This window comes from Somniosus microcephalus, chromosome 1 (genome assembly GCF_052327205.1).
Source record: "Somniosus microcephalus isolate GS21.2 chromosome 1, FLI_Smic_1.0, whole genome shotgun sequence".
Classification (NCBI taxonomy): Eukaryota; Metazoa; Chordata; class Chondrichthyes; order Squaliformes; family Somniosidae; genus Somniosus; species Somniosus microcephalus.
In genome coordinates, this window is record NC_140987.1 from 85,600,602 (window position 1) to 85,626,569 (window position 25,968).

Consider the following 25,968-nt stretch of genomic DNA (forward strand, 5'->3'; position numbering starts at 1 on the left):
TGTACACTTTAACTGGCAGTTGTGTTAACTCTTTAAGGACCTTTTATTTTGTTGATTGTGTCTTAATGTCCTTAATAATTAAGGTTTTCTTTTTTTTTTCTCCTTGCCAATTTTCTCTGCTCATCTCCTCAAGATGTTGAGTCCTTTCTGGGGTATGATTCCACGGGTGTCAATCACCCTCTGGTAGCTCCCGCAAGTGGCCTCTGTTCATGTTTGAGCTTTGACAGGGTCAACAGGCTATGCAACTAAAGGAGTCCTGACCCAAAGACCAGGAGTATTTTCAGCAAAGGTTGCTGGGCAGTGATCAAGATCCTGCTGTATATTCCCTTTTTCTGTGCTCCTCCAAATCTGCCCTCTTGCGTATCCCTGATTTTAATTGATCCACCATTGGCGGCCATGCCTTCAGCTGCCTAGGCCCTAAGCTCTGGAATTCCCTCCCTGAACCTCTCCACCTCTCTACCTCTCTTTCCTCCTTTAAGACGTTCCTTAAAACCTACCTCTTTGTCATAATATCGCCTCATGTGGCTCGATGTAAAATTTTGTTTGATAACGCTCTTGTGAAGTGTCTTGGGACGTTTTACTATGTTGAAGGCGCTATATAAATGCAAGTTATTGTTGTAGGGAGCATTGAGGGCAATTATAGTATCACGACTGAGATCAGCTAACTCTATACATGCTAGGGATGTTAGCAAATAAGTGGTATAAATATCTGTTCATTTATCGTAGCTGTAGCTGCTTCCGAGAACACAGCAGATTTATTTTTGAGATGGTCTAGCCATCCTAGTTCTTTTCTCTTTTTCTGGTTATTATATCAGTAACCTGGTACTTGGTCTTGAGTTATTAGTTTATTTATACCACTTGTTAACTGTTTTCATGGTGAAATCTACTTGCTAAAACTAGATGTTATAGGGCTTCCTCTTTCCAGTGGATAATAGTTGAAAGTATAGATTGTGGTTTGTGAAACTAAATTCACCAACAACGATAACTTGTATTTATATCGTGCTTTTAACACAGTAAAACATCCCAAGGCACTTCACAGGAGCATTGTCAAATCCGAGCCACACGAGATATTAGGACAGGTGACCAAAAGCTTGGTCAAAGAGGTAGGTTTTAAGGAGCATCTTCAAGGAGGAGAGAGACAGAGAAGTTTAGGGAGTGAATTCCAGACGGGTGATGCTACAGAAGTGGAAGTAGACAGTCTTGGTGATGGAGAGGATCTGGGGTCGGAAGCTCAGCTCAAGGTCAAATAGGATGCCAAGGTTGCGAACATGATTCACCATGATTCTGTGATTTAATTTTTTTAATGCTGCCAAATCCTCAGAAGTACTCAATAAACATTTTGGTGATTACTCTGAACTAAAGCGATTCATTTCCTTGAAAGACATGAGTTTTGAAACATTTCCCCTTCAGATTGAGTGCCCTATTTACCTGTTTAAAAAATTAATAATGTGTGTAGTTACAACAGAATTTTTTTCTAATCCAGCAATTCCACTTGAAATAAGTTTAAGTATGTATAACTTGTAGTTAATATAAAACATTTGCTATTATTTCATTTAATGTCTAAGTTTGTGTGTAATCAAACTTTGGTTCAGGGCAACTTTCTGAAGTGTTTTAAAAACTTGCCATGCCAAGTCTAGCAATTAATCTTAAAAAATAATGTGAGCAATATTCTCCATGCCACAACTAATTCAGAGAACATTGGTACACCATTGTGCCACAGAGTAACAGTGCTCTGGGCTCCCAATATTATCATGTTTTCTTGAGTGAAACATCTTGGAATCCAGGTGTATTCCTCTTGCGAAGAACATAGAACAAAAGGGACAGATTAGTAGTGCTATAGAGTAGAAATTCACAGTTTCATTTAACTCCCACTCTCTATTCTACTGAGCTCCTCCTTTCAGCCAAGCGAGTGTGGAGAAGTGTGTAGTGTTTGCTTGTCACCTTTTCCTCCTGGGGACGACATTGGAGAAAGGGTCATTCCGGGTTCGGGACCCGAATTGGAAAGAGTCGAAAAGATTCCAAGCTGAGATAAGGCGCTTCCGCGGAGTTAGGCACGGAAAATCAGTGGCGAAGCCTCTTGTGCACCTCCTTGCTGCCAGTTATGGAATGAAATTGGCATGGCTTAATGAGCAGGTTGGTTTCCCAACTCCCCAGCTGGGGAAATGGCGCATGCTTAAGAAGGGAGGGTTTTAGGAAATTGCCACATGCTGATTCCTTTTTTTAATAGTTGCCTGATTTTAAATTTACTGCACGCTTATTGCTGCTTCTCAGTGTGAACTGACGTACAGTTTCCTCCTGTCTGGGATCACCGATTACTAATGCTTTCATTGTGGGATGGTGTAGCTGATTGATGTCTTTGTCTACAGGGAAGACAGGCCGAGCTGGAGATGCAGCAGAGGCACGGGAAAGATGATCCTGAGGAGCTGCAGTACAAACAGTTTATATCCTGGCTCTGGTAGGAACAATTTAAAAGCTCAATTATTTATTTTGGTTTTATGTATCAAACAGCAGTACTCACTTGTTACCTTATAATTGCATTGCAATTTGTCATATTCTAGAATTCCCAAAAGTAATACTCTTGCAAACCAAATCCAGATAATTCTTTCCATTTTTCTAACAAACTGGCAAACAAGAAAATGCTATTTGGTGTAACCCATCACGCTCCGTCAGGTGGATTAGTTCTGCAGGATCCCACAACCCACTATCCACATTATGACAAATTTATGTTTACAATGGATTTTTATGCACATGGGACCATCACTGTTAAGCATGCCCTTTACCCTACGTCTTTTCCAGAAAAGATTTAATGCCTGTCATACTCAACATTACTCCTGAGAGGCTCCAACGGAGCACTCTCCATTCTGCTGCCTGGTCTCTGAAAGTGTAAAACACGTGAAGACAAGCTACAAAATAAGATGTTTTCATATGTTAGCATATGAGAACTCGGGAGTCGTGCTACTTCGAAGATCATCATCATCCCAAGATCAGGTTCATAGAATGGTATACGTAGCAGTGTTGTGAAAAGAAAAAACAGGCCACTTTATTTTAAAAGAATATTTTTGACAGTTCAAAAAGTAATCACATGGTCAATGGTTAATAAAAATATAAATTATCTTAACCCTGTTGTTTCTCTTTAACAGGGTCAGAAACCTGCTGACTGATGTAGTTAAATCAGCATCAAAGTAAGTCATGCTTGCGTTATTTAAGCAATAATGTGCCCTATTGGATTCTTGTGTTCTTTTGCCACCCTCCTTTTGTAAGCCTCTTTTACACAGAACACTCAATTTCTTGTGAATCGGGTATTTCTATAAAGAGGAAATGTTGCCAAAAAGACCCCTTTTTTAAAAATCCAGTAGTTACAAATGGGGTGAAATTCGATTAAGCTCAAAAATGGGCACAGGGCGCGCGAACCGCGCTGCCAACCTGCCGAAAATGGCACCTGCCGCGGAATGCACTACAAGTGGGTAGAAGTGAGGCAGCCGCCATTGTTTTGCTGAAACCGGCCTTAGCAGCCGAAGGTGCTGAATTTCACAGCCAAAGAATTGTATTTAAATTTAACTTTCATTTTTCTCAGTTTCTGATTGCTTACTTTGATTTTTGTAGGTTTTTTTGTTTCTTTTAAATAGTGCGCACCAGTGAAGTCGCTGAAGGAATTGGCTTGGAGAAGATAATGATCCTGAAAGCAGGACATGAATTAATGCACACTGTTGAAATTACATGATTACTGAAGCAACTTTTGACTAAATAATTGCTCCAAGCTAAGATTTTAAAATTAATCATATATCTTTGCAATTTTTTTGATTTAAGAAATAAAGCCCTCACAGTACACTTTTCTCTTTAAAGTTTCCTAGATAACTAAAATATTTTATTCTTGGAAACTGCTTCAATATTACTCAGAAGCTAATATTACTCAAGAATATTGGCATAATGCAACACAGGAATATCTAAATATCAATTCTAATATGTGACTAAATTTGTGTACTTCTACTTTAAGCAACGATTGTCAACATCAAGCAAACCCAATTCAGTTATCCCATGGGCCCAGGTGCAAAAGGCTCTCTCTGCTTTATGCGAAAAATGTGTCTCAACCCTAATCCCTTACGGCAAAAGTGTGAAATAACCATTTCCCAGTCATTCCTGTGCTCTTTGAGTAATATGGTTGAATTGCAAAACATTCTGTTGATAGCTAGTGGGGACTTAATTGTAAACTGCCCACACTTAATTCGCATAGGATTCTTCGAGCTGGTGCAGAGAAGATGCTTTCAGTCCTTCAGTCTGGCTGGATACAGATCTTGGTGTCAGAGGTGAAAGAATAATGTGCTAACCAACAGCACCACACAGTCCCCAGTTTGACTTTTTTAAGTGGGAATCAATCTATTGTTTCATGATGACTGTGATGGTTTTTGCATTCTATATCTTTTTGTTGCTTTATGATGGTAGTTGCTTAAAAAACAGTATTGTGCATTTCCTGTTGATCTTCTGTTTGCTTAACAGGGACAGCCCTGTTGTGCAGGGAAATTCCATCCTTGCTTTGACTGGACTTGCTGTAACAGTGGCCAAATATGAAAGTAGCCTGCCATCAGAAACCAATGATGCACTTGAAGTAGGTTTATTCCATAATTTGTTTAATAAGCTATTTTCATTTCTTCTTCGTTGTACTGCACATGCCAGCTGTCAGCGTTTGGGGATAAAGTGTGCCAATGTTTTGTGAAAAAAGCAGTGCAGTTGGCCCTCCTCTGCCTCTCGGTCCCACTCCTCCCAAATCCTAGTAAGCATTCTTGCCTGCAGTATACAAAGGCAGCAATCATGGTTATTCATGCTGAGGAGTGAGAGGGACTTGTCCGGTGCACCAGCCACCAGCCTTCGATAAGAGCGGTTGGGGGTAGCAGCTGTCGTACAGTGAAAACTCAAGCTTATTCAAATTAACAGACTACAAAACAATTCTGATAAAGGATAACATACTTTAAATTTAGTATAATGTGTATATATCTTACATGGGAGAAAGGTTTGAAGTTTCTTACAAGCAAACTTGGATAAAGGTCTTGTGTTTTACAAATATTTTCTCAAACTGCTATATGTACTGGTCTCCTCAGAGCAGCTGATATTGTCAGAAAATTGCAAAGAAATGGGGGAAAAGACATGGGATATTTTATGTATTTTTTTGTCCACTGGTCACACTCTCACTTATTATCTGTGTAGATTGGGGCTGAGATTTTACCAACAAAGCACTGGATATCTATGGTGGTGGAGACGCTGCTGAGCATTGTTGACAGCCAATATCGTCCAAATGGGCGGACCTTCCCATGGTTCCAACATGTAAGTTTTTTTTCTTGGACAGACAGTAATGTATTTGCAGACCTGAGTAAATGGGCACAAGGACAAAGGTTGCATAACATTTTAGGCTTTTGCTTGTTTGACATTTTTATAGCAAAATAATGGAAATGTGGTTACCTTTCTGAATTAGTGAGCAGAAGGTGAAAGAGCAAAATCTGAAACTTTGGAGACCATATAGTTTAAGGGCAAGTGTCGACTAAAAGTGAACCTTTAACTAACTGAGTGAGAAAGCAGGCAGTTTAAAGCTGTAGTGTCATAACTATATGCAGTAGAGAGTATCCCTAGACAAACATCATCTGTATTCACAAATATTCAACAAAAACATGAACACATCACCACTGTCAAAAAATGAGGTACTTCTGTCTACTTTTGATTTGGTGGCTGTTCCTTTAAATTCAGTCACAGCCCCTAATTAGTTTAAAAAACAAATGCAGTTCAGGTTCTTGCACTATAGAATATCCACATTTTTGGAGCTGGGGCCAGATACATGTGGCAAAACCAGTGAGTGGGCTGCATATGATCAAACAATGTGACCCACCCCCCACCTCATATACACAAAAATGAAACTCCTTACATACGAAAAGATGAGACTCTCATCAAACACAAGTAAGCCCCCTCAAGTACATCAAAATGAGAGCCCAAAGGTGAGACCACCATTGATTTAACGACTCCTCTGAAAGGCAGCTCATCCATAGAAACAGTGCAGCAGACTGGATTATTTGCTCAAGTCATCGTGTGAGGCTTGAACCCATGACCTTCTGACTCGGAGGCGAGAGTGCTACCACTGAACCAAGGCGGACGCCAGTGGTCCATTACATCAACAAGTGGGTCAGGGAAAGGAATAATTCCACTCAATTTGTCAAAATGAGACCTTTTCTAGCATGCTGGTGTGGGTGAGGGTCAAGAGATTACTCTCTTGGCTCAATATTCATTCAAGGTGGACAACATAATAGCTGATGCTTTCAGTTGTCTCTCTGTTAACACGCAGAAGTGGACAGTCCACCCAGGGATAGCTCTGGAAATTTTCAGGAGTTAGAAATGTGTGCTTCTTCAGGCAACCATTAGTTTCCGAGAACACTGGTTGGATCAGCCTAGATAGTCCATCCTTTTCCTGGACACAAAGGCTTCTCTATGCATTTCCTTAATTTCCCTTCGTGCCATGGGTAGTTCATAAGTAATGAGCAGGTAGAATTATTGGCTCTCCAAGTTGTGATTTTCAACCACCATTACCGTGAGTACAGACAAGTTCCCAATCACAGTTGTGCAGGGGGACCTGGGTCAACATTTGTAACTGAGCACAAAGACATTCAGTTGTCTCTCTATTTGTGGAAAAACAATGACTATTTCATCAGGGTCGCCTGGACCTGTTGGTAAATTGCTTGATTCTTTCATTCAGAGTATCCACTATTAAAAGAGTTTATACAAGTATGTTTTCACAAGATGCCCCTCATTCTGGACTATCTCCAGCTTGTTTGACATTAATTTAACAACAACTTGCATTTATATAGCGCCTTTAAAGTAGTAAAACGTCCTAAGGCGCTTCATAGGAGTGTTATTAGACAACCGAGCCACATAAAGAGATATTAGGACAGCTGCCAGTGGTGGCGTGATGAAAATCGGGGATGTGCAAGAGGCCAGAATTGGAGGAGAGCAGAGATCTCGGAGGGTTTTGGGCTGGAGGAGGTTCCAGAGATAGGGAGTGGCAAGGCCATGGAGGGATTTGAACGCAAGAATGAGAATTTTAAAATCAAGGTGCTGCCGTACCGGGGAGCCAATGTAGGTCAGTGAGCACAGGGGTGAGCGGGACTTGGTGCGAGTTAAGATACGGGCAGGAGGTAACAAAGGCATGGATGGGAGTTTCAGAAGCAGGTGAGCTGAGGCAGAGCGGAGACGAGCGATGTTACAGAGGTGAAAGTAGGTGGTCTTGGTGATGGAGAGGATATAGGGTTGGAAGCTCATCTCGGGGTCAAGTAGGATGCCGAATGCGAACAGTCTGGTTCAGCCTCAGACAGTGGCCAGTGAGGGGCTGGCGTCTGAGGCTAAGGAGCAGAGTTTATAGTGGGGACCGAAGACAATGGCTTCGGTCTTCCCAATATTTAATCAGAGGAAATTTCTGCTCATCCAATACTGTATGTCGGACAAGCAATGTGTCAAATCGGAGACAGTGGAGCGGTCGAGAAAGTTGGTGGTGAGTTAGAGCTGGGTGCCGTCAGCGTACATGTGGAATCTGACGTGTTTTTGGATGATGTTGCCAAGGGGCAGTATGTAGATGAGAAATAGGTGGGGCCAAGGGTAGATTCTCAGGAGACTCCAGAGGTAATGGAGTGGGAAGAGAAGCCATTGCAGGGTGTCACAGCAGTCCTGTAATCTGTCCTCCAACAGATTACTGGGATTGCTGAGGCGCCGCCCTGGAGGAGTGGCTGTGGTTCCGTGGAGCACGAACCTGCTGTCCTCTCTTGCGATGACAGCATTCGTCATACCACCCCTGCCCCTCCGCCAGCGCCCTTGCTGTTGTCTGTCAGCCAGACTGCTGCCGCCCATGTCGAGATGGTGCAGTCCGAAGCCGGGCCTTCTAGGCCCAGAGCTGCACGAGGTTGTCCTGCAAGGCCATCTGCAGTCTCTCCCACTGCAGCCACACTGGGGTAGCACTGCGTAGAAGTACTAGGACAGGCAAAGTCACACGGAAAGCAGGCGCTAAGGGAATGCACAAGGGTGATTGGTTGACTTTTGTATGCAGTATGGCATGTTTTGATTTATAAATTTGGTTTGGAATGTTTATTTTGTGTTGGCTTTTATTTTTGCTTTGTGGCTCAGTGAACGCTGTGATGGTCAGTAAGAGAGGGAAGGTCAGGTGTGGGACTTTTGGTGAATGTGGAATTGGTATCGCAACTGGATGAGTCGGTTATGGAGAACCCAGCCAGACAGGGCCTGTGTGGGTTGCCTCCTCCCTTCCTTTTCCTCCTTCTCTTCCTCCTCCTCCTACTCTGATCACCGTATAGCTGGTGGTGAGGTTGTGCAGCATGCAGCAGACCACCATGAATCTCGACACCCGCTCCTCCAAAGCGGTGCAGGCAGCGGAAGTGTTGCTCCAGCACACCAATGATCTACTCGATGATATTTCGTGTGGCAGCACGGCTTTCGTTGTATGAATGCTGCCCACGTGTGCTTGGGTTGCGCACCGGAGTCGTGAGCCATGTTGTTAACGGATAGCACTTGTCACCCTCTGGTTTGTCATAGTGGCTCAAATGCAGATGGCACTGTGGACTGCTGCAGAATGAAGGCATCTTGACTGCTGCCAGGATTCGGTGCATTCATCTGCATGATTCACTGAGCATGGTCGCACACCAGCTGGACATTGAGGGAGTGGAATCCCTTTCGGTTGCGGTACATCTCAAGAGTTTACATGCAGCACCCGCAAAGCGATGTGCATGCAATCAATGGCACCCTGCGCCATGGAAAAGCCTACAGTCCTCTCAAAGTCACGTGCTGGCTCCGCCTGTTGCTCTCTGGCCAGAGAGAATAAAATGAATTCCCCTCTCTTGGAATACAGAGCTTCAGTAGTGCACAGCAAACTGGGAAATGTTGCAAATATCTCCTGCTCCAGACTGGAAGGAGCCCAACGCATAAAAGTTCATGGTCACTGTGACCTTCACAACCACTGGCAAGTGCGGTCCTCGCCCTGCTCTGAGGTTGCAGTTGTGGCTGCAGCAGGTGGCAGATTTCAGTGAGGACGTCCTTGGTGAAGTGCAGATGTCTGACGTATTGTTCCTCACTGAGGTTCAGGTAGGAGTATTGTTCCCTGAACACCCTGGGCGGATATGGCCTCCTGCTGAGAACCCTTCTCCCTGTCCTTCTCCTCCCTCTTCCAGCAGCTTGTCCTGCTCTGTGTCGCCTCTGCTCATTCTCCCTGTCATGCTGTAGGTCAAGTGGAATGCCTAATACTGCACCCATCTCTGGGAGCAAGTGGTCTGTGCAGAATTCTTGAAGTCAGGATAAAGTCCTTCAACAACTGCCACACCACTCCCTGTAGACTTTGCAACTTTAAATAACTCTAGAAACCACCAAGCTCTTCTACAAATGCAGCAACAGCCAGTAGAAATTAATCCACAATTAACCTGTAAGTAGTTGATGATCCCTTTAAATAGAGCTGGTGGGGGGTCCTTCCTGTTGCTGAAAGCATGTTCAGCTGTGCAAGCTTAAGAGAGGACATTATCTGCAACGTTGAGCTCCAAAATGGCAGTGCTGGCTTCAAATCAGCGTTTACACTTGTAGTGCCCAAACAATGGTCGCTACGGAGCCGAATCTTGCAGCCAGCACCTCTGATAATACAGCCCTCCTTTAGTACTGCACTGAATTGACAGATTATGTTCTCAGGTTCTTACTCAAAAGTGAAAGTGCTATTAAATGAGCTAAACTGATATATTTCCTATAGTACGAGGGGACAACCCCACTCTTGTGCACCTTCTATGCAGCAGAAGTCTTGGTGCCTGACTCACCTTAATTAGAGATTGGTACTTGTTACAAGAGAACCTCAGGAAGGAGAAGTAGCGTCACAAGTGGTAGTATTTGGCTATGGGAAGCGATCAGGACACTGGAATTAATTTTGGATTTGCAAAGAACCAGCACAGATGGATAAATGGCCTCCTTCTGTTCTATAATTGTCTATGGTTCTGTGTTCAGAGGGTGACTGCAATGATACCTTACAACAACATCTTGTATTATGCCTTCAGTGCAGAAAAACGTCCCAAGGCTTTGCACAGAGGCGTCATCAGACAAGAATGGCCACCCAGCCAATGAAGGAGATCTTAACTCAATCAAATGTTGGAAAGAGCAGTCTTTAATGTATGAATCACTAATATTGTTTCATGGCTTTCGCAGAAATCTTACTCTGGAGAGAACACGGCCAGTGCCATAGCTCGCTCCTGTGCTGCTACTGCTTTGACGCTTCTTGTACCTGTTTTTATCACATCACGGAAAGAGAGCATTGAGGAGGTCCTGAGCATTCTCACTGCAGGTTTACCAGGAAAACGAAATGCCGATGAGTCCCAAGCTGTTCAGTTTCACACAGGACTGGCCATGGGAATGTTCCTGTCCCGCTTATATGAGGAACGAATGAGGTAACTATTGAAGAAATACATTCACCCTTTCCAGCATTCACAAGGGCATACAATGTTCCAGAATTGGCGGTGGTTGACCAAGAGTTTTGTTGTGCAAGAGGACTGATTGTAAATAAGAGGTTTTTTTTCGAAAATGTTGTTGGTATGACAGTCTAGCGTCAGGGTACATTGGTCTACTAAAACCTTGTGCCACAGAGGGGTGGTGACATGGTTTTGCTTTGGCAGTTCCTCATTCTGTTTAGTTCCCAATTTTAAAAGGGCCATCAGAGACAAAGGGCTCGATTTTCCAAGCCCCGAGGAGGCGGGTTTGGAGGCGGGAGTGGTGGAAAAATTGCAGAATCGGGGGGCAGGAACCCATCCCGTTCCCAACCCGCCTCCGTGGCAATGTCCCAGGAGGCGGGTACCCGACCAGTACTGGGAGCCGCCTCCCCGAGGCGGGAAGGGGATTAGTGCCAATTAACTGCCTGTTAACAGGTAGTTAACAGGCAGATTTTTGCCTAATCCCTATTTTTAGCCCTGAAGTGTGGGCTGTCCGACAGCTCCGAACCATGCCAAGTTAGCAAGGCGGACCGTCTGTCTGCAGGGGTTGGAGGGGTCGAGATGTCCGTTGTGCAGGTGAGTGATGGGTGCATGTGTGCAGAGGTAAGTGTGTGAGGTATATGTAAAGTGTTTTAATAAGTTTTACTTACCTTTACTTTCTCCTGCAGGCTTCCTTCCTTCAGTTCTTGGGAGTCCCTCAGCTCACCGGCACAGAAAGCAGAATGGCCGCTGAACTGTCAAAAGCTGCAGCCTCTGCTTTCTGGTCTGGAGAGCTCTCTAACTGCGTCTGAGTAGAAGGACTCAAGTTAGAAGACAGATTGTCCATGTTTGACAGCTTCACAGAGCTGTCAAACGCTGATTTTTCATCTGTCAAAGCTCTTGACAGGTGAAATGTCAATCGCTGACGTCACCAGTAACCAGGTGTCTGTTAATTGGCCTGCTGAGCCTGCTGGGGGGGCTTAACAAGGTCAATCAAGAGAAAATAGCGTGGGTTGGCCGCAAGTCGATGGAGGCGGGACTACAACCCAAAAAGTGGGAGTCCCGCCTCCAAAAGCTCCCCATTGACAAAATCAAGCCCAAACATAGAAGATAGGAGCAGGAGTAGGCCATTCGGCCCTTCGAGCCTGCTCCGCCATTCAATGAGATCATGGCTGATCATCCAAATTCAGTACCCTGTCCCTGCCTTCTCCCCATATCCCTTGATCCCTTTAGCCTTAAGAAATATATCCAACTCTTTCTTGAATATATTTAATGAACTGGCCTCCACCGCCCTCTGTGGCAGAGAATTCCACAGGTTCACCACTCTCTGGGTGAAGAAATTCCTCCTCATTTCAGTCCTAAATGGCTTACCCCTTATCCTTAGACTGTGACCCCTGGTTCTGGACTCCCCGGCCATAAGAAACATCCTTCCTGCATCTAGTCTGTCCAGGCCTGGCAGAATTTTATAGGTTTCGATGAGACCCCCTCTCAATCTTCTAAACTCCAGTAAGTATAAGCCCAATTGACACAATCTCTCCTCATACATCATTCCTGCCATCCCAGGTATCAGCCTGGTGAATCTTCGCTGCACTTCTTCCATGGCAAGAACGTCCTTCCTCAGGTAAGGCAACCAAAACTGCACACAATATTCAAGGTGCGGTCTCACCAAGGCCCTGTACAACTGTAGCAAGACATCCTTGTTCCTGTACTCGAACCCTCTTGCTACGAAGGCCAACATACCATTTGCCTTCTTAACCGCCTGCAGCACCTGCATGCTTACCTTCAGCAACTGGTGCACAAGAACACCCAGGTCTCTTTGCACTTCCCCTTCTCCCAATCTATTGCCATTCAAATAATAATCTGCCTTCCTGTTTTTGCCACCAAAGTGGATAACCTCACATTTATCCACATTATAGTGCATTTGCCATGTTTCTGCCCAATCACCCAACCTGTCCAAATCGTACTGGAGTTTCACGACATCCTCCTCACAGCATACCCTCCCACCCAGCTTTGTGTCATCTGCAAATTTGGAGATATTACATCCAATTCCCTCGTCCAGATCATTAATATATATTGTGAACAGCTGGGGTCCCAGGACCGATCCTTGCGGTACCCCACTAGTCACTGCCTGCCACTCGGAAAACGACCCGTTTATTCCAACTCTTTGCTTTCTGTCCGCCAACCAGTTCTCTATCCAAGTCAATACCTTGCCCCCAATCCCATGTGCCTTAATTTTGCATGCTAATCTCTTACGCGGGACCTTATCGAAAGCCTTCTGAAAGTCCAAATACACCACATCCACTGGTTCTCCCTTATCTATTTTACCAGTTACATCCTCAAAAAATTCCAGTAGATTAGTCAAGCATGATTTACCTTTTGTAAATCCATGTTGACTTTGTCCGATCCTGTCACTGCTCTCCAAGTGCTCTGCTATTACATCTTTTATAATGGACTCTAGCATTTTCCCCACTACCGATGTCAGGCTATAAATCCCCGCTTTTTCTCTACCACCTTTTTTGAATAGTGGGGTTACATTAGCTACCCTCCAATCCATGGGTACTGTTCCAGAGTCTACCGAGTTCTGGAAGATGACCAGCAATGCATCTACTATTTCTAGGGCCACTTCCTTAAGGAGAGTGCAATGAGAAATTGTACGGTGAGCTAAGGCACTCCTTTTCGATAAGGTCCCACACAAGAGATTAGCGTACAAAATTAAGGCACATGGGATTGGGGGCAAGGTATTGACTTGGATAGAGAACTGGTTGGCGGACAGAAAGCAAAGAGTTGGAATAAACGGGTCGTTTTCCGAGTGGCAGGCAGTGACTAGTGGGGTACCGCAAGGATCGGTCCTAGGACCCCAGCTGTTCACAAGATATATATTAATGATCTGGACGAGGGAATTGGATGTAATATCTCCAAATTTGCAGATGACACAAAGCTGGGCGGGAGGGTAAGCTGTGAGGAGGATGTCGGGAAACTCCAGTACGATTTGGACAGGTTGGGTGATTGGGCAGAAACATGGCAAATGCACTATAATGTGGATAAATGTGAGGTTATCCACTTTGGTGGCAAAAACAGGAAGGCAGATTATTATTTGAATGGCAATAGATTGGGAGAAGGGGAAGTGCAAAGAGACCTGGGTGTCCTTGTGCACCAGTCGCTGAAGGTAAGCATGCAGGTGCAGCAGGCGGTTAAGAAGGCAAATGGTATGTTGGCCTTCGTAGCAAGAGGGTTCGAGTACAGGAACAAGGATGTCTTGCTGCAGTTGTACAGGGCCTTGGTGAGACCGCACCTTGAGTATTGTGTGCAGTTTTGGTCACCTTACCCGAGGAAGGACGTTCTTGCCATGGAGGGAGTGCAGCGAAGATTCACCAGGCTGATACCTGGGATGGCAGGAATGACGTATGAGGAGAGATTGTGTCGATTGGGCTTATACTCACTGGAGTTTAGAAGATTGAGAGGGGATCTCATCGAAACCTATAAAATTCTGTCAGGTCTGGACAGACTAGATGCAGGAAGGATGTTTCTGATGGCCGGAGAGTCCAGAACCAGGGGTCATAGTCTAAGGATCAGGGGTAAGCCATTTAGGACTGAAATGAGGAGGAATTTCTTCACCCAGAGAGTGGTGAACCTGTGGAATTCTCTGCCACAGAGGGCGGTGGAGGCCAGTTCATTAAATATATTCAAGAAAGAGTTGGATATATTTCTTGAGGCTAAAGGGATCAAGGGATATTGGGAAAAGGCAGGGACAGGGTACTGAATTTGGATGATCAGCCATGATCGCATTGAATGGCGGAGCAGGCTCGAAGGGCCGAATGGCCTACTCCTGCTCCTATCTTCTATGTCTGTGTTTCTATGTTCAACTTGCATTTATATATCACCTTTAATGTAGAAAAACGTCCGAATTCACAGAGGTGTAAACAGACAAAAATGGATGCCGAGCCAGAGAAGGAGATCTTACTCAATGAAATGTTGAATAGAGCAGTCTTTAAAGTATGAATCACTGATTTTGTTTTATGGGAGGGATGAAGCAGAGAAAGAAAAAAAGTTTCTTATTGGCGCAGGATTCCAGGTGAGAATCAGGAGGATCGACAGGATATTAGATATTTCATCACTCTTCAGTACAGCTGTGTCGTTAATCACGGCAGTCTGATGTGGGAGTGAGAACTGCTTACCCATCCTTGTGTCCTTTGAGCTGCAATTCAGGTGGAAAGATTTACTAACCTCAGCGAAGCTATTACTTGGTGCTCTTTGAAGTCATTGTAATTTCAAATTAAAACATAATTCTTAGTTTAATGCTAACAGAAAGAGAAGTGAAGATCAAAAACATGTGACTGTTATAGTAACTGGGAAAATGCAGATAAAATAAATCTTCAAAATTTGAAGATCAGCAGGAAATTGGCATCTTAAATACACAACATTTCTGTAATGGACTTTCCCCTATGGGGGATATTGCAGGCAAAGTATTCAATAATGCATGAGTGTGCTGGAACTTTAGGTGAAACAGAAGTGATGTATACAAGAGCAGCCATTTAGAATCAGAGTTGATTTTGAACTCTGAATGCTTCTCATCCCTCCCGCCCCATCAAATATTATCTCGGCCCAATTGGGGTTTACTCGCACAGCATGCATTATTTCATACTATGTCATGCTTGAATTTACAGAATATACAAAATCAGTTCTTGAGCATGAGGTGATGTATGCAAATTTAATGTCTTCGATCATCTTTTGTGCAGTGATGTCTCGGGGCAGAAGATGAATTTGCTGCTCATGAAGTCCCTCAATGCACTGGAGAAATGCTGCTTTGACACTAGCTTGGAATACAAGTACGGTTTGATTCGCAGTTTTTAAAATTTACCTTAAGGAATGGTCTTAGAATCGGTAAGTGATAATGAACATATCAGATAGAGGAATAAATTCTTTAAAAGTTAAATTCATGACATTTAGATTTCTTTGTTTATACATTCTGACAACTCAGTGTGGAGACAACCAGTTCAAAACATGCTTCTCTTTAAAAGACAATGCATTCAGCAAAAAGTCCCTAATCTAAATCACACTATTCCCCAATTATGTAAAGTGGAACGAGTTTCATAAGAACATAAGAAATAAGAGCAGGAGTAGGCCGTACGGCCCCTCGAGCCTGCTCTGCCATTCAATAAGATCATGGCTGATCATCGACCTCAACTCCACTTGGCCGCCCAATCTCCATATCCCTTGATTCCAAAAATCTATCTGACTCAGCCTTGAATATAATCAAAGACTCAGCATTCACAGCCCTCTGGGGCAGAGAATTCCAAAGATTCACCACCCTCTGAGTGAAGAAATTCCTCCTCATCTCAGTCTTAAATGGCTGACCCCTTATCCTGAGACTGTGACCCCTGGTTTTAGACTCTCCAGCCAGGGGAAACAACCTCTCAGCATCTACCCTGTCAATCCCCTTCAGAATCTTGTATGTTTCAATGAGATCACCTCTCATTCTTCTAAACTCCGGAGTATAGGCCCATTCTACACAATCATTAGATGATAATCTGGATGCACAATTTTACCTCCGGCAGGTGATATTTATCAGCAATTTTCTTGTTGCTGACGGAACTAAAATTGTAGTTTCCTGTTTACATGAATTTTATGTACTGTAGTGGCCATTTAACTTGGCTGCCACCGAACAAGGAAGTTTCAGGTAATGTCACATGTGCAACGAGTAGATTGTATTTATATTTGGAAAAGTAGTTAAAAAGACGATGGCCTAGAAATTCGTCTCGGAATATGGCGTAAAACGGGCGGTATCGGATCGACTGCCCGTTAAACGCAGTGCGATACTCAGTTCTATTGACTGCAATAGAATTGGATATCGGGCACTGCGTATAACAGGCGGCTGATCCAATACCGTCTGTTTTGCACCACTGCCCGAGATGAATTTCTAAGCCAAAATTCTTAGATTATGCACGTTGAGCATTGTAGCAGAGTGCCGAATGTCGAGCCACGGTCAAGCTAACTGATCAGGGATACGAGATCAGCCTTCTGTTTGCCTCATGCCTGCTAGTGATTGCGTCAAATTTTTTAAAGGGGAAAATCAGGTCATGGGTCAATAACAGAACTGAAACAGCCCCGCTCCCACCCTCCCCTTTTATTGATTGTCCTTCTCAGAGGTCCAGGGGCAACTTGTTACCAGCAGCACTCATTGAAACATACAAGATTCTGAGGGGGATTGGCAGGGTAGATGCTGAGAGGTTGTTTCCCCTGGCTGGAGAGTCTAGAACTAGGGGGCATAGTCTCAGGATAAGGGGTCGGCCGTTTAAGACTGAGATGAGTAGGAATTTCTTCACTCAGATGGTTGTGAATCTTTGGAATTCTCTACCCCAAAGGGCTGTGGATGCTGAATCGTTGAGTATATTCAAGGCTGCGATAGATAGATTTTTGGATTCATGGGGAATCAAAGGATATGGGGATCAGGCGGGAAAGTGGAGTTGAGGTTGAAGATCAGCCATGATCTTATTGAATGGTGGAGTCAGGCACGAAGGGCCGTATAGCAGACTCCTGCTCCTAATTTTTATGTTCTTACTCAGTTACTGGGGAAATGGTGGCCCTGCCAGTGCTGCAGATTTAGCTGTGCGTGCCTATTCGGAGTTTCCAAAGTCTTTGCTAACAGCCTAGATTGGAGATTTTAACAGGATTATTACTGCCACGTCATCACCTCAGCATGTAGTCTGAATGGCCTGAAACATGTGGCGCTTTACATTTCAGAACGTGAACTTCACTTTGTTTTCTTTTGCAAAATGTTAACCGTTACACCTGTTGGTCCCTTTTCACTGAGCTCGAAACACTTAGTGCTGACGAGCAATACCTTGTTTACAGGGATTCATAAACCTGAAGGCAGAATAACTGCTCCTCCCCCTCACCTAATGACACTCAGGAGTGCACTTACTGTACGGTTTCTGCTTCTCTGATCTGCTAATCCAGTCCCTACATCTATGTATAGCTGTGAAAAGTTACTTAATGATCATCTGTCCTAGGAACAGGATAGCCAGTGACAACTTGGGAATATAATATGCCACATGACAGGGTTAACTAAATATAGTAATTCCTGAATTTAGTTTTATGGCCTGTCAATAGTGTTTTAATTCTAAGAAGTAAATATGGAACAACCAATGTCAACCACGCAGAGGGTGGAGAATAAACAGTCTCTCAGGCTCCAGTGATGATTCTAATGATACGTGTTGTTTTTTATTTTTGCAGTACAGGATGCATCCTGGGAGTGGGCCTGGTTCTGTCCCTCATGAGTCACAGCAGCCAAACAGAGTCCCGTGTGCATGTCTCTGTCACCCTTGGTAAACTCTGCAGCAGCTTGGATGAAAGCGTGACTCAGAGCAGAGTACTGCAAGAGGTAGGATGGTTCAGAAGTATCGTGTTCATGTACAGAAGGAAGAATCGTTTGAACCTTGACGGTATCATTTACATTTTGCCAGTATTGCAACTGAACTGAAGCGGATAAATCTCCAATAAATAATGACTTTCAGGGCCCGAAACCCTGGTCCAGGCCCAGGGCAGAGCACGGTTCCACCAGGACTCTGCTCCATTTCTCGTCGGAAGCCATTTTCTGATGGTGGGGGAGAATGTGATTACTGCACCTGCCCTCTCACCCCCTAGTTTGTGTAATTGCTCCTCGTAATTTAACCCTTGGAGTCTGGGTATCATGCTGGTAAACCTACACTGCACTCCCTCCAAGGCCAATACATCCTTCCTAAGGTGTGGTGCCCAGAACTGCTCACAGTACTCCAGGTGTGGTCTAACTAGGGCTTTGTATAGCTGTAGCATAACTTCTTCCCCCTTGTATTCTAGTTCTCGAGATATAAAGGCCAGCATTCCACTAGCCTTTTTGATTATTTTCTGCACCTGTTCATGACAGTTTAATGATCTGCGTATATGGATCCCCAAGTCTCCTTGGACCTGCACTGTTTCTAGCTTTTCACCATTTAGAAAGTACTCTGTTCTATCCTTTTGTAGGTCCAATGTGGATGACCTCACATTTGCTTACATTGAAATCCATTTGCCAACATTGAAATCCATTTGCCACAGTTTTGTCCATTCACTTAACCTATTAATATCTCTTTGTAATTTTATGCCTCCATCTACACTGCTTACAATTCCGCGCCTATCTTTGTATCATCGGCAAACTTGGATGTGTGGTTTTTTATCCCATCATCTAAGTCGTTAATAAATATGGTGAATAGTTGAGGCCCCAACACAGATCCTTGCGGGTCACCACTAGTCACATCCTGACAATTAGAGTACCTGCCCATTATCCCTAGACTCTGTCTCCTGCCGCTCAGCCAATTTCCTAACCAGGTCAATAATTTGCCTTCAATTACATGAGGGACTTTTATCAAATGCCTTCTGGAAGTCCATATAAATAACGTCCATAGACATTCCCCTGTCCACTACTTTAGTCACCTCTTCAAAAAAAATTCAGTCAGGTTTGTCAGGCATGACCTACCTTTCACAAATCCATGTTGGCTCTGATCAGCTGAAAATTTTCAAAGTGCTCAGTCACTCTCTCCTTAATTATAGACTCTAGTAATGTCTCAACAACAGATGTTCCTGTTCCTGGGACTAGGGACAGGGTCACTGGCAAGGCTTGGAAACTAAGCAGAGCCAGGCCTGGTTAGTACCTGGAGGGGTGACCATCAGGGAAGACCAGGTGCAGAAGGTCACGGAAGGAGCCACAGGAGGAGCGGCTGGTGAGCAGGCCCGGGCGGTGGGCTGAAGATTGTCGGACAGGAGGAATGGTGGAAATGGAATGGCGGCGCGCATCGACGCAGCGGCTTTGCTTCTCCCAGTCATGGGAGCTTGCAAGATCACATTTAGTTGTTCATGTACTTGTGCAATGACAAAGTTGAATTATTATTATTATGTAATTTATGATGGAGCGGCAGTAGGCCGCTCTGCTTTTAGGGCTGCATTTTGGTAGTCATCGCTGAAGTGTCCTTACAGGTGCCGACAGCCTGCTGCATCCGTGTAAATTACTCGTCCCCGCAAGTTGGGGCAGGGTTCCCAGCCTTGAGCTTGAGCAGATGGGGGTTCCAGTCTACCGCGCTTGTGCCGGTGGAGCCGGATAACTGGAATTTCAAGGACCAAATCTTTAAGTACTTCATAGCAGCAGATTAAGACTTTTAACGGGAAAACAGGGTTTCTTTACTGTTTTAGCAACAAACCCTTTCCCTATCCTTCCAAAGCAGAAATAGTACAGTGTTCCATTCTGTGCCATATCTTCTTCTTTTACATGCTGTCCCTTGGCGACATCATCCACAGACATAGAATCAGCTTCCACTTCACCTCTCCACTGTCTTTGTGCTGTCAAATTACTTCATTTGTCTGGGGCACTCCAGCAACTCACCAGCCTTACCTCAACAGCACCTCCCAGCCCTTTGACTTCTACCACAGAGAAGGACAAGAGCAGCAAGGTCAAGGGAACTTCATCATCTCTTAGTCTCTCCTCCAAGTCACACGCCGTCCTGACTTGGACACATACCACCATTCCTTCACTGTTGTTGAGTCCAAATTCTAGAATTCATTCCCGAGCACCATCAGTACAAGGACTGCAGCGGTTCAAGAAGAAGGCTCACCAACACGTTCTCGGGGCAACTAGGGATAGGCAATAAATGCAGCTTTGCCAGTGTCACCTAACACCCAGAGCGTAAATAAAAAGGAAAATGTTTTTCTGAATGATTTGAAAACATTGCAAAGTAAATTTTAAAAGTTGTTTGAGATAAAGTTTCAGCAAACTATTATGTAGTGCATACTTTTTAAACTTTAGAAAGAGAGACTACATTTGAGTAAAATATGGACAGAATCCCAAAGAATTGGCGGCCTCAGAAATGTGTGGTATCAGCTGTAGGGCAGTTCATTAGTATGGGGCTGATGGCTGGATTTCGGGCACCCGTCTGCCCCAAGTAGCCAGAAAAGGCACCTGGGGAGGAGTTTGCCACGACCCTGTGCAATCTTCCATTGGCCCATGTGTAATGGGCTCAGCTTGACTTAGACTTGTTTGTTAAATTCCAGCCTTTCTTTGGGGGACTAGGCTGCCTCCCTGGCCTGAATTGGGGGGGGGGATCGGACCCACCCCCACCACCCTCCACAGCGTGCCGGGAAACCCGAACTTCCGGGTTTCCCACCATCTCCCAGGTTTCCCCGCACCGTGTGGGTGGGACCCGGGAAAATCCATCCCTTAATTGCAAAGCTGTGTTAGTTACTTAACTTGCTACAATGGTTAAGGGAAAACAAGCTTGCACATTAAAACTATTATTAACCCCCCCACCAAATACAGCGCCTCACCCAGCTCTGCTAAAGCTTACCACCCAGCCCCATTTAATACAGGAGCTACAAGGGCAGACATTCATTTAAACCATATTGGTGGAGGGACTAAAAAATTTCATTTGTACTGCTTTTCATTGATGGACTGTATTTCCCCTTATCTCTGGCAGTGAGATAAAACAGCTGTTATCAGACTCAGTTACACAGATAGACAGACATAAGAGCACAAGGATAATCATTGGGGAGAAAATGCCAGTCGACCCATCATGGCATCTAATTGGATCATGATGTTTTTGCCTCCATTACCTTGGGTGGTAGGTTATTCCAAATAGTTATCATTATTTGAATGAATCAATTTTTCTCTAATATGTACTCTAAATTTAATTTCCACTCATTTCCATATGTATTCTCTGACCTTACTTTCTTGCAGTACTTTGGTGCAATGTTTTGGATTTACCTCATCTGCCTATACTATTCAATGCTTTATAGGGGAGATTCTCCTTCATCTGCTCCAGAGTGCACTAGATTGTCTGGTCGCAGTGACTATTGGAAAATCGGGAGGGTCGGAGCATAACTCTGTAAAGAAACCTTTCGATTTTCCACAAATAATTTAAGCTAAATAAATACACTAGTCTACAGTCCCATAGACTATGCACTTATAGTTATGATGATTTTTTCTTGTAGCACTTGACTGTCTGTACGAAGTAAGACAATTAACAGTAAAGAGATGGTCATAAACTTCATCTTTTTCAGGTGTTGGCTTATTCAGTGGCATGTGTGAGTGTTTCTGCTTTCAATGCTGGTATCATACAAGCTAACGAGGCCGAAGAGATCATGAGCAAGCTGCGGACTCTGACAGAACAGAGCCAACAGGTCAGTGACCTGTCATCTGTGTTCACGTGCCCAAGATTAAGATATGTAACTCTAGAACAATACTCAAACTTAGAGTCAATACCGGGTTCTCTGTCTCCTGCCATAACTCCAGTAGGAGACCAGGAGAACCCCCATAGAAATTCAGGGCCAATGTCTTCAGAAGAGGAGGGGAGAAAAGCAGACACAATTGGCATAACCAAAAATTGCCCTGGATAAACGGGGAATGTCTGATTGAGTGAGTGAAATGATTTATTTTATCATGTTATATTTTTAATCCTCTCTTATAGTTATCCACCTCTTTAGCTAAGACTGCAGATAGCAGACCTCTTCCTGGATTTTCTGTTTGGCATCACCTAGCAACAGCACTGCTGAGATTGGAAACTCAGCAGAGTGAGGAACTGAGCTTGTGCCTTACTCCTTCTGTGGAACTGCATCTTGATGCTTAAGTGGGTTCACAGTGCACAATCAAGTGGAATTTCAAATGTACTTAATCCCACCCTCAGGAGAACATCCTCTACTGTACCACAGCAAACTTGTCCATTTCCTGCACCAGCCATCTGAGTGACATTGTCAATTTGTGCTGACTTGTGGCTTGTGTCATGTCTTGTATCCACATCTAACAGTATCTGGATTGAGACGGCCAAAATTGGGTCACGTATGGGACTCTTGCAGCTAGCACAAGAGGCTTTTAGCCCATCAATTTGAACTGTGGTCACACTGGTGAAAGAACAGTGTATTCAATCACTGTGCTACCTGGTTTGCTGATGTTTGATACTCTCTGACCAGAAATATTATTATTAAAAGACATTTATCACAGAATGGGTTCTGTGGCTTTAGTTGCTCCCATAAGAGGTGTTAGTCTCTTACTTTTTCTGGGAGTCAACTCATAATGCCCTACATCTCCACTTATATGATAGTGTAACATAGGATTTGTAACAATAATCCACCATTGTGACCCGAACCAAATATTTGTCTCTTTCGGAATGTACTTCTTCAGTTTCTCCGAAAGTAGACCGAGCAAAGACTTAATGAGGTGAGGATGGTTAAACTGTTTTATTTCACAGAACGTACACATACAGAGCAACAGTTATGATTCACTTAGTTTAATTAGTACAGTTTATCTTTGTGTTATGATACAAAATAAAGAAAATGCCAGGCTTGCTGTGATCAACTAGCTCAGCACAGAATGGGACCTCCCTGGCCTGTACAGCTGAGCCACACAACAGAGCATCAAGAACTCCACCATTTAGCAGATGGTTTTGTTGGCCTGGTAACATGATTTCAGAAACACAAAATGTAATTTGTCTTTTAAGCATTTTGGACTAGGGACACACGGGGTTAACTAAAACTGAAGTTTCAGATTAGCTTAATTTGTCTTCTAGCCTTGTTACTCATATTCATGGTTTCACCCATTGATATTATAAAACTAAATAAGACTTTTAGTTCATGATGGCTTTCTTCTCAGTGGTTTTCTCTGAGCTCTTGCTCATAGAAGAAAAAATACAGATTGTCATGGCAATGAATATATGAACTGTGATTTGTTAATACCAGGAGAGGTCGCTGTTTAAACTTGAAAGAGTGCAAGCCAGGTAGAGTAAACAATAGAACGTGTGGGTTGATAAAGTAGTAATAATTACTATTATCCACTTGGGTGGCCAGATGACCTTGTGAGTGGTGAATACCCCTCGCAGTGTTCAGTCCTCCTGCTTTTCTTTATGTCAGGAAAGAAAATAAGAAAAGCTTTCTAAAGCAATGTATTGACATGTGTGGAACTAGTTATGTCAGACTGATGCAAATTCAAGCCATACGAATATTAGAAAAAAAGCTTGAGGTTCTGTCCTCTAAATACAGAATTGCACAAGATTTCAATTTCATGATTTTCCATATTGTTTGATAACATACAAACCTGCCGAGCAGGAAAAGACTAACTGGTCCATCAATCCTAGCCCACACAATGATGGCCGGACCATCGTGACTAAGCACTTCTTCCCTCCCTCCCTCCCCGCCCTCTCCCCCACCCACACAGCTGTGTAATCTTTTGGGATAGGCAAAATTTTAGAGAAAAAAACCAGGGCCAATAAGGGAAAAAACACACGGGAAAATTCCCCTCTCCCTCGTATGATCAAAGCCAGTCCAGATCACATGGATCAAATCATTGAATTCACTCCATCAGTAAGTTAGAATCTTGCAGAAATATGAATGCTTTTATTCAGATGGCAGCATCAATACAAGCAATCTGAAGTCATTGACCAGTGTCTGATGGTGGAAGGCCTGTAGCTACCATATTAGGAAATCTTGACCTGTTTGGTCCGCAGTGTGAAAAGTCTGTGTGGGAGGGCTATATCGATTGGCCATGCCATAGTATGCAATGGACACAGGGAAATCATTGACATTGTTGTCTGGAAATTTGGAACGTCTCTGTTGATGCATGTTGATGATATGTACCTTCAATTAACCAGATGCATTGTCAAGCCAGTTCACTACCAGCCTTGTGGAAGTGTGGAAATCTAACACAGAATAGAAAATAATGGCCGCGATTTTGCTGACCGTGGCGGGCGACTGTCGGTGGTGGGTCCCGAACCTGCTGCTGTCTCCATCCCAGCCTCTGAAATGAATTTCCCTCGATTGGGCTTAAGCGCGCCCAGCGTGTTTCCCGGCCAATTAGAGGAAGTGGGTCTGGTGACGTCATTTGATGACACGTCATCAGCCTGTTTCCTTAAAGGGACCATGGCCAACTTTATTTTGACATTTGTGCTGTCAGTGTTCTACAGCATTGAGGTGCAGCAAACACTGGCAATTACTGCACAGAGGTGCAGGACTGCACCCAGGCTTTCCCATGACTCCCTCCATATGCTTACGAAGGGAGTCACAGCATGCAGGAAGGTCCTCTTCTCTTCCCATGGGCAGAAGACACCTCCTCAGGAGATCAACACAGCCTGGTTGCACTTTGCAGAGGAGGGCACAAGCAGGGATGTTGTCAGGAGGACCTGGCTGCAGTGCCGCAAACATTTCAATGATCTCAGTAGATCACGAAACATTGCTGCCAAGCCACACTCAGCCTCATCCTGCTGTGCCTCTCATCACATCCCCATCACTCTGACTTCCCCACCCTACTCCTGCACATCCTTACACCAACTTACCTTGCACCTCCACCCATCCCTCTCTATCTATATTATCACTTCCCCATCTCACTAGCCACCCCTCACACTCGCCCTCATCCTAGTGCAATCATACCAACTAACGCCACACAAGGGTAGGCACTTGGGTGTGTTTAGCCAATGTTCATGTAAAATTTCTGTTAATGTGGTGTCAAACATTGAAATCTTTATTTTCAACACCTTGAGACATAACGGTACCCCCCGCAATGGTGATGAGTGTGAAAGGAATGGCTTGGGCATTGTAGGGATGCTTTATGGTGTTGGTGTGGGGTGGCGCATCATGTGACAGCCAGGGTGTACAGCATCAAGTGAAGTAAATCTGGCTAAGGTGAAGCCATCCCTGGCCTCCCGGGCAGCAATGTGGTCGGGTGCTGATGCCCTCTGTCCTGTGCAGCATCAGTTAATTGCAGAGAAGGTTGATGGTGTAGTTGGTGCTGCTGGTGTTGGGCCTATCGTGGTGGGATTCTGAGGACCAAGGTGAGACAGTATAAAGGGCACCCATTCTGATGGAATAGATGGCAGGTGAAGTAGAGATATCAGAAGTGATCTGTCAATAGTGAGAGAGGTAATGAGGTCAGACTGGATGGAGACTTGTGTAAAGACTTGCAGCATAGTGAATCTGTTGTGGAAATTCAGTGAGGAAGTGTTTGTGGCTGAGGGAAGATATCTCTGTAAGGTGGGAGCTTTTACTGTACATTTGAAGCTGTCAACTCAACAGTTGATTCAATGGCCACTGAACTCCGCCTCAGATTGACAGATGTGGTCCATGACCGGCGTGGACCCCGTGGGCGAGCTGTCAGATGCAGAAGGTGAGCTGAAATTCATTCTTAAGTGGCTCTAAACAAGCTGCTAATTACCTGAATTGGGTGCCCCCCTGTGAACTCGCCACTGCGTGTCGAGTCTGCTCAGCGCTGATAGACCCGCCATCAGGGAAAGGCACGTGGCGGCGGGTTCACAGTGGGGTCCCAACCTGCAGGGAAAATAAACCACTTTCCCACCCGACCCACCATCGATCGCGCCCACTGACCCCCCGGAAAATACAGTCCAGTGGTTCTGTCAGCTTGTGGTTCTACAGACATGTGAATTCTGTTTCTCATTCCTTTATTAACTGGGCCAAGTCATCAAACTCACATATGGACATATCTTGTGCGTTGTGATAC

At 44.4% G+C, this 25,968-nt stretch overlaps 1 protein-coding gene across 2 annotated transcripts in view; it reads left to right on the forward strand.

Moving 5' to 3' along the window:
• focad (focadhesin) overlaps nucleotides 1–25,968 on the forward strand; it is a 308,585-nt gene that overhangs the window by 195,043 nt on the left and 87,574 nt on the right. For both annotated transcript variants that reach the window (XM_085984003.1, XM_085984000.1), the window contains exons 23-30: nucleotides 2,367–2,455; nucleotides 3,141–3,182; nucleotides 4,495–4,603; nucleotides 5,200–5,316; nucleotides 10,213–10,451; nucleotides 15,206–15,295; nucleotides 17,703–17,850; nucleotides 21,531–21,650. In XM_085984003.1, coding sequence (XP_085840129.1) covers nucleotides 2,367–2,455; nucleotides 3,141–3,182; nucleotides 4,495–4,603; nucleotides 5,200–5,316; nucleotides 10,213–10,451; nucleotides 15,206–15,295; nucleotides 17,703–17,850; nucleotides 21,531–21,650 — 954 coding nt within the window. The remainder of the gene's footprint in view (nucleotides 1–2,366; nucleotides 2,456–3,140; nucleotides 3,183–4,494; nucleotides 4,604–5,199; nucleotides 5,317–10,212; nucleotides 10,452–15,205; nucleotides 15,296–17,702; nucleotides 17,851–21,530; nucleotides 21,651–25,968) is intronic.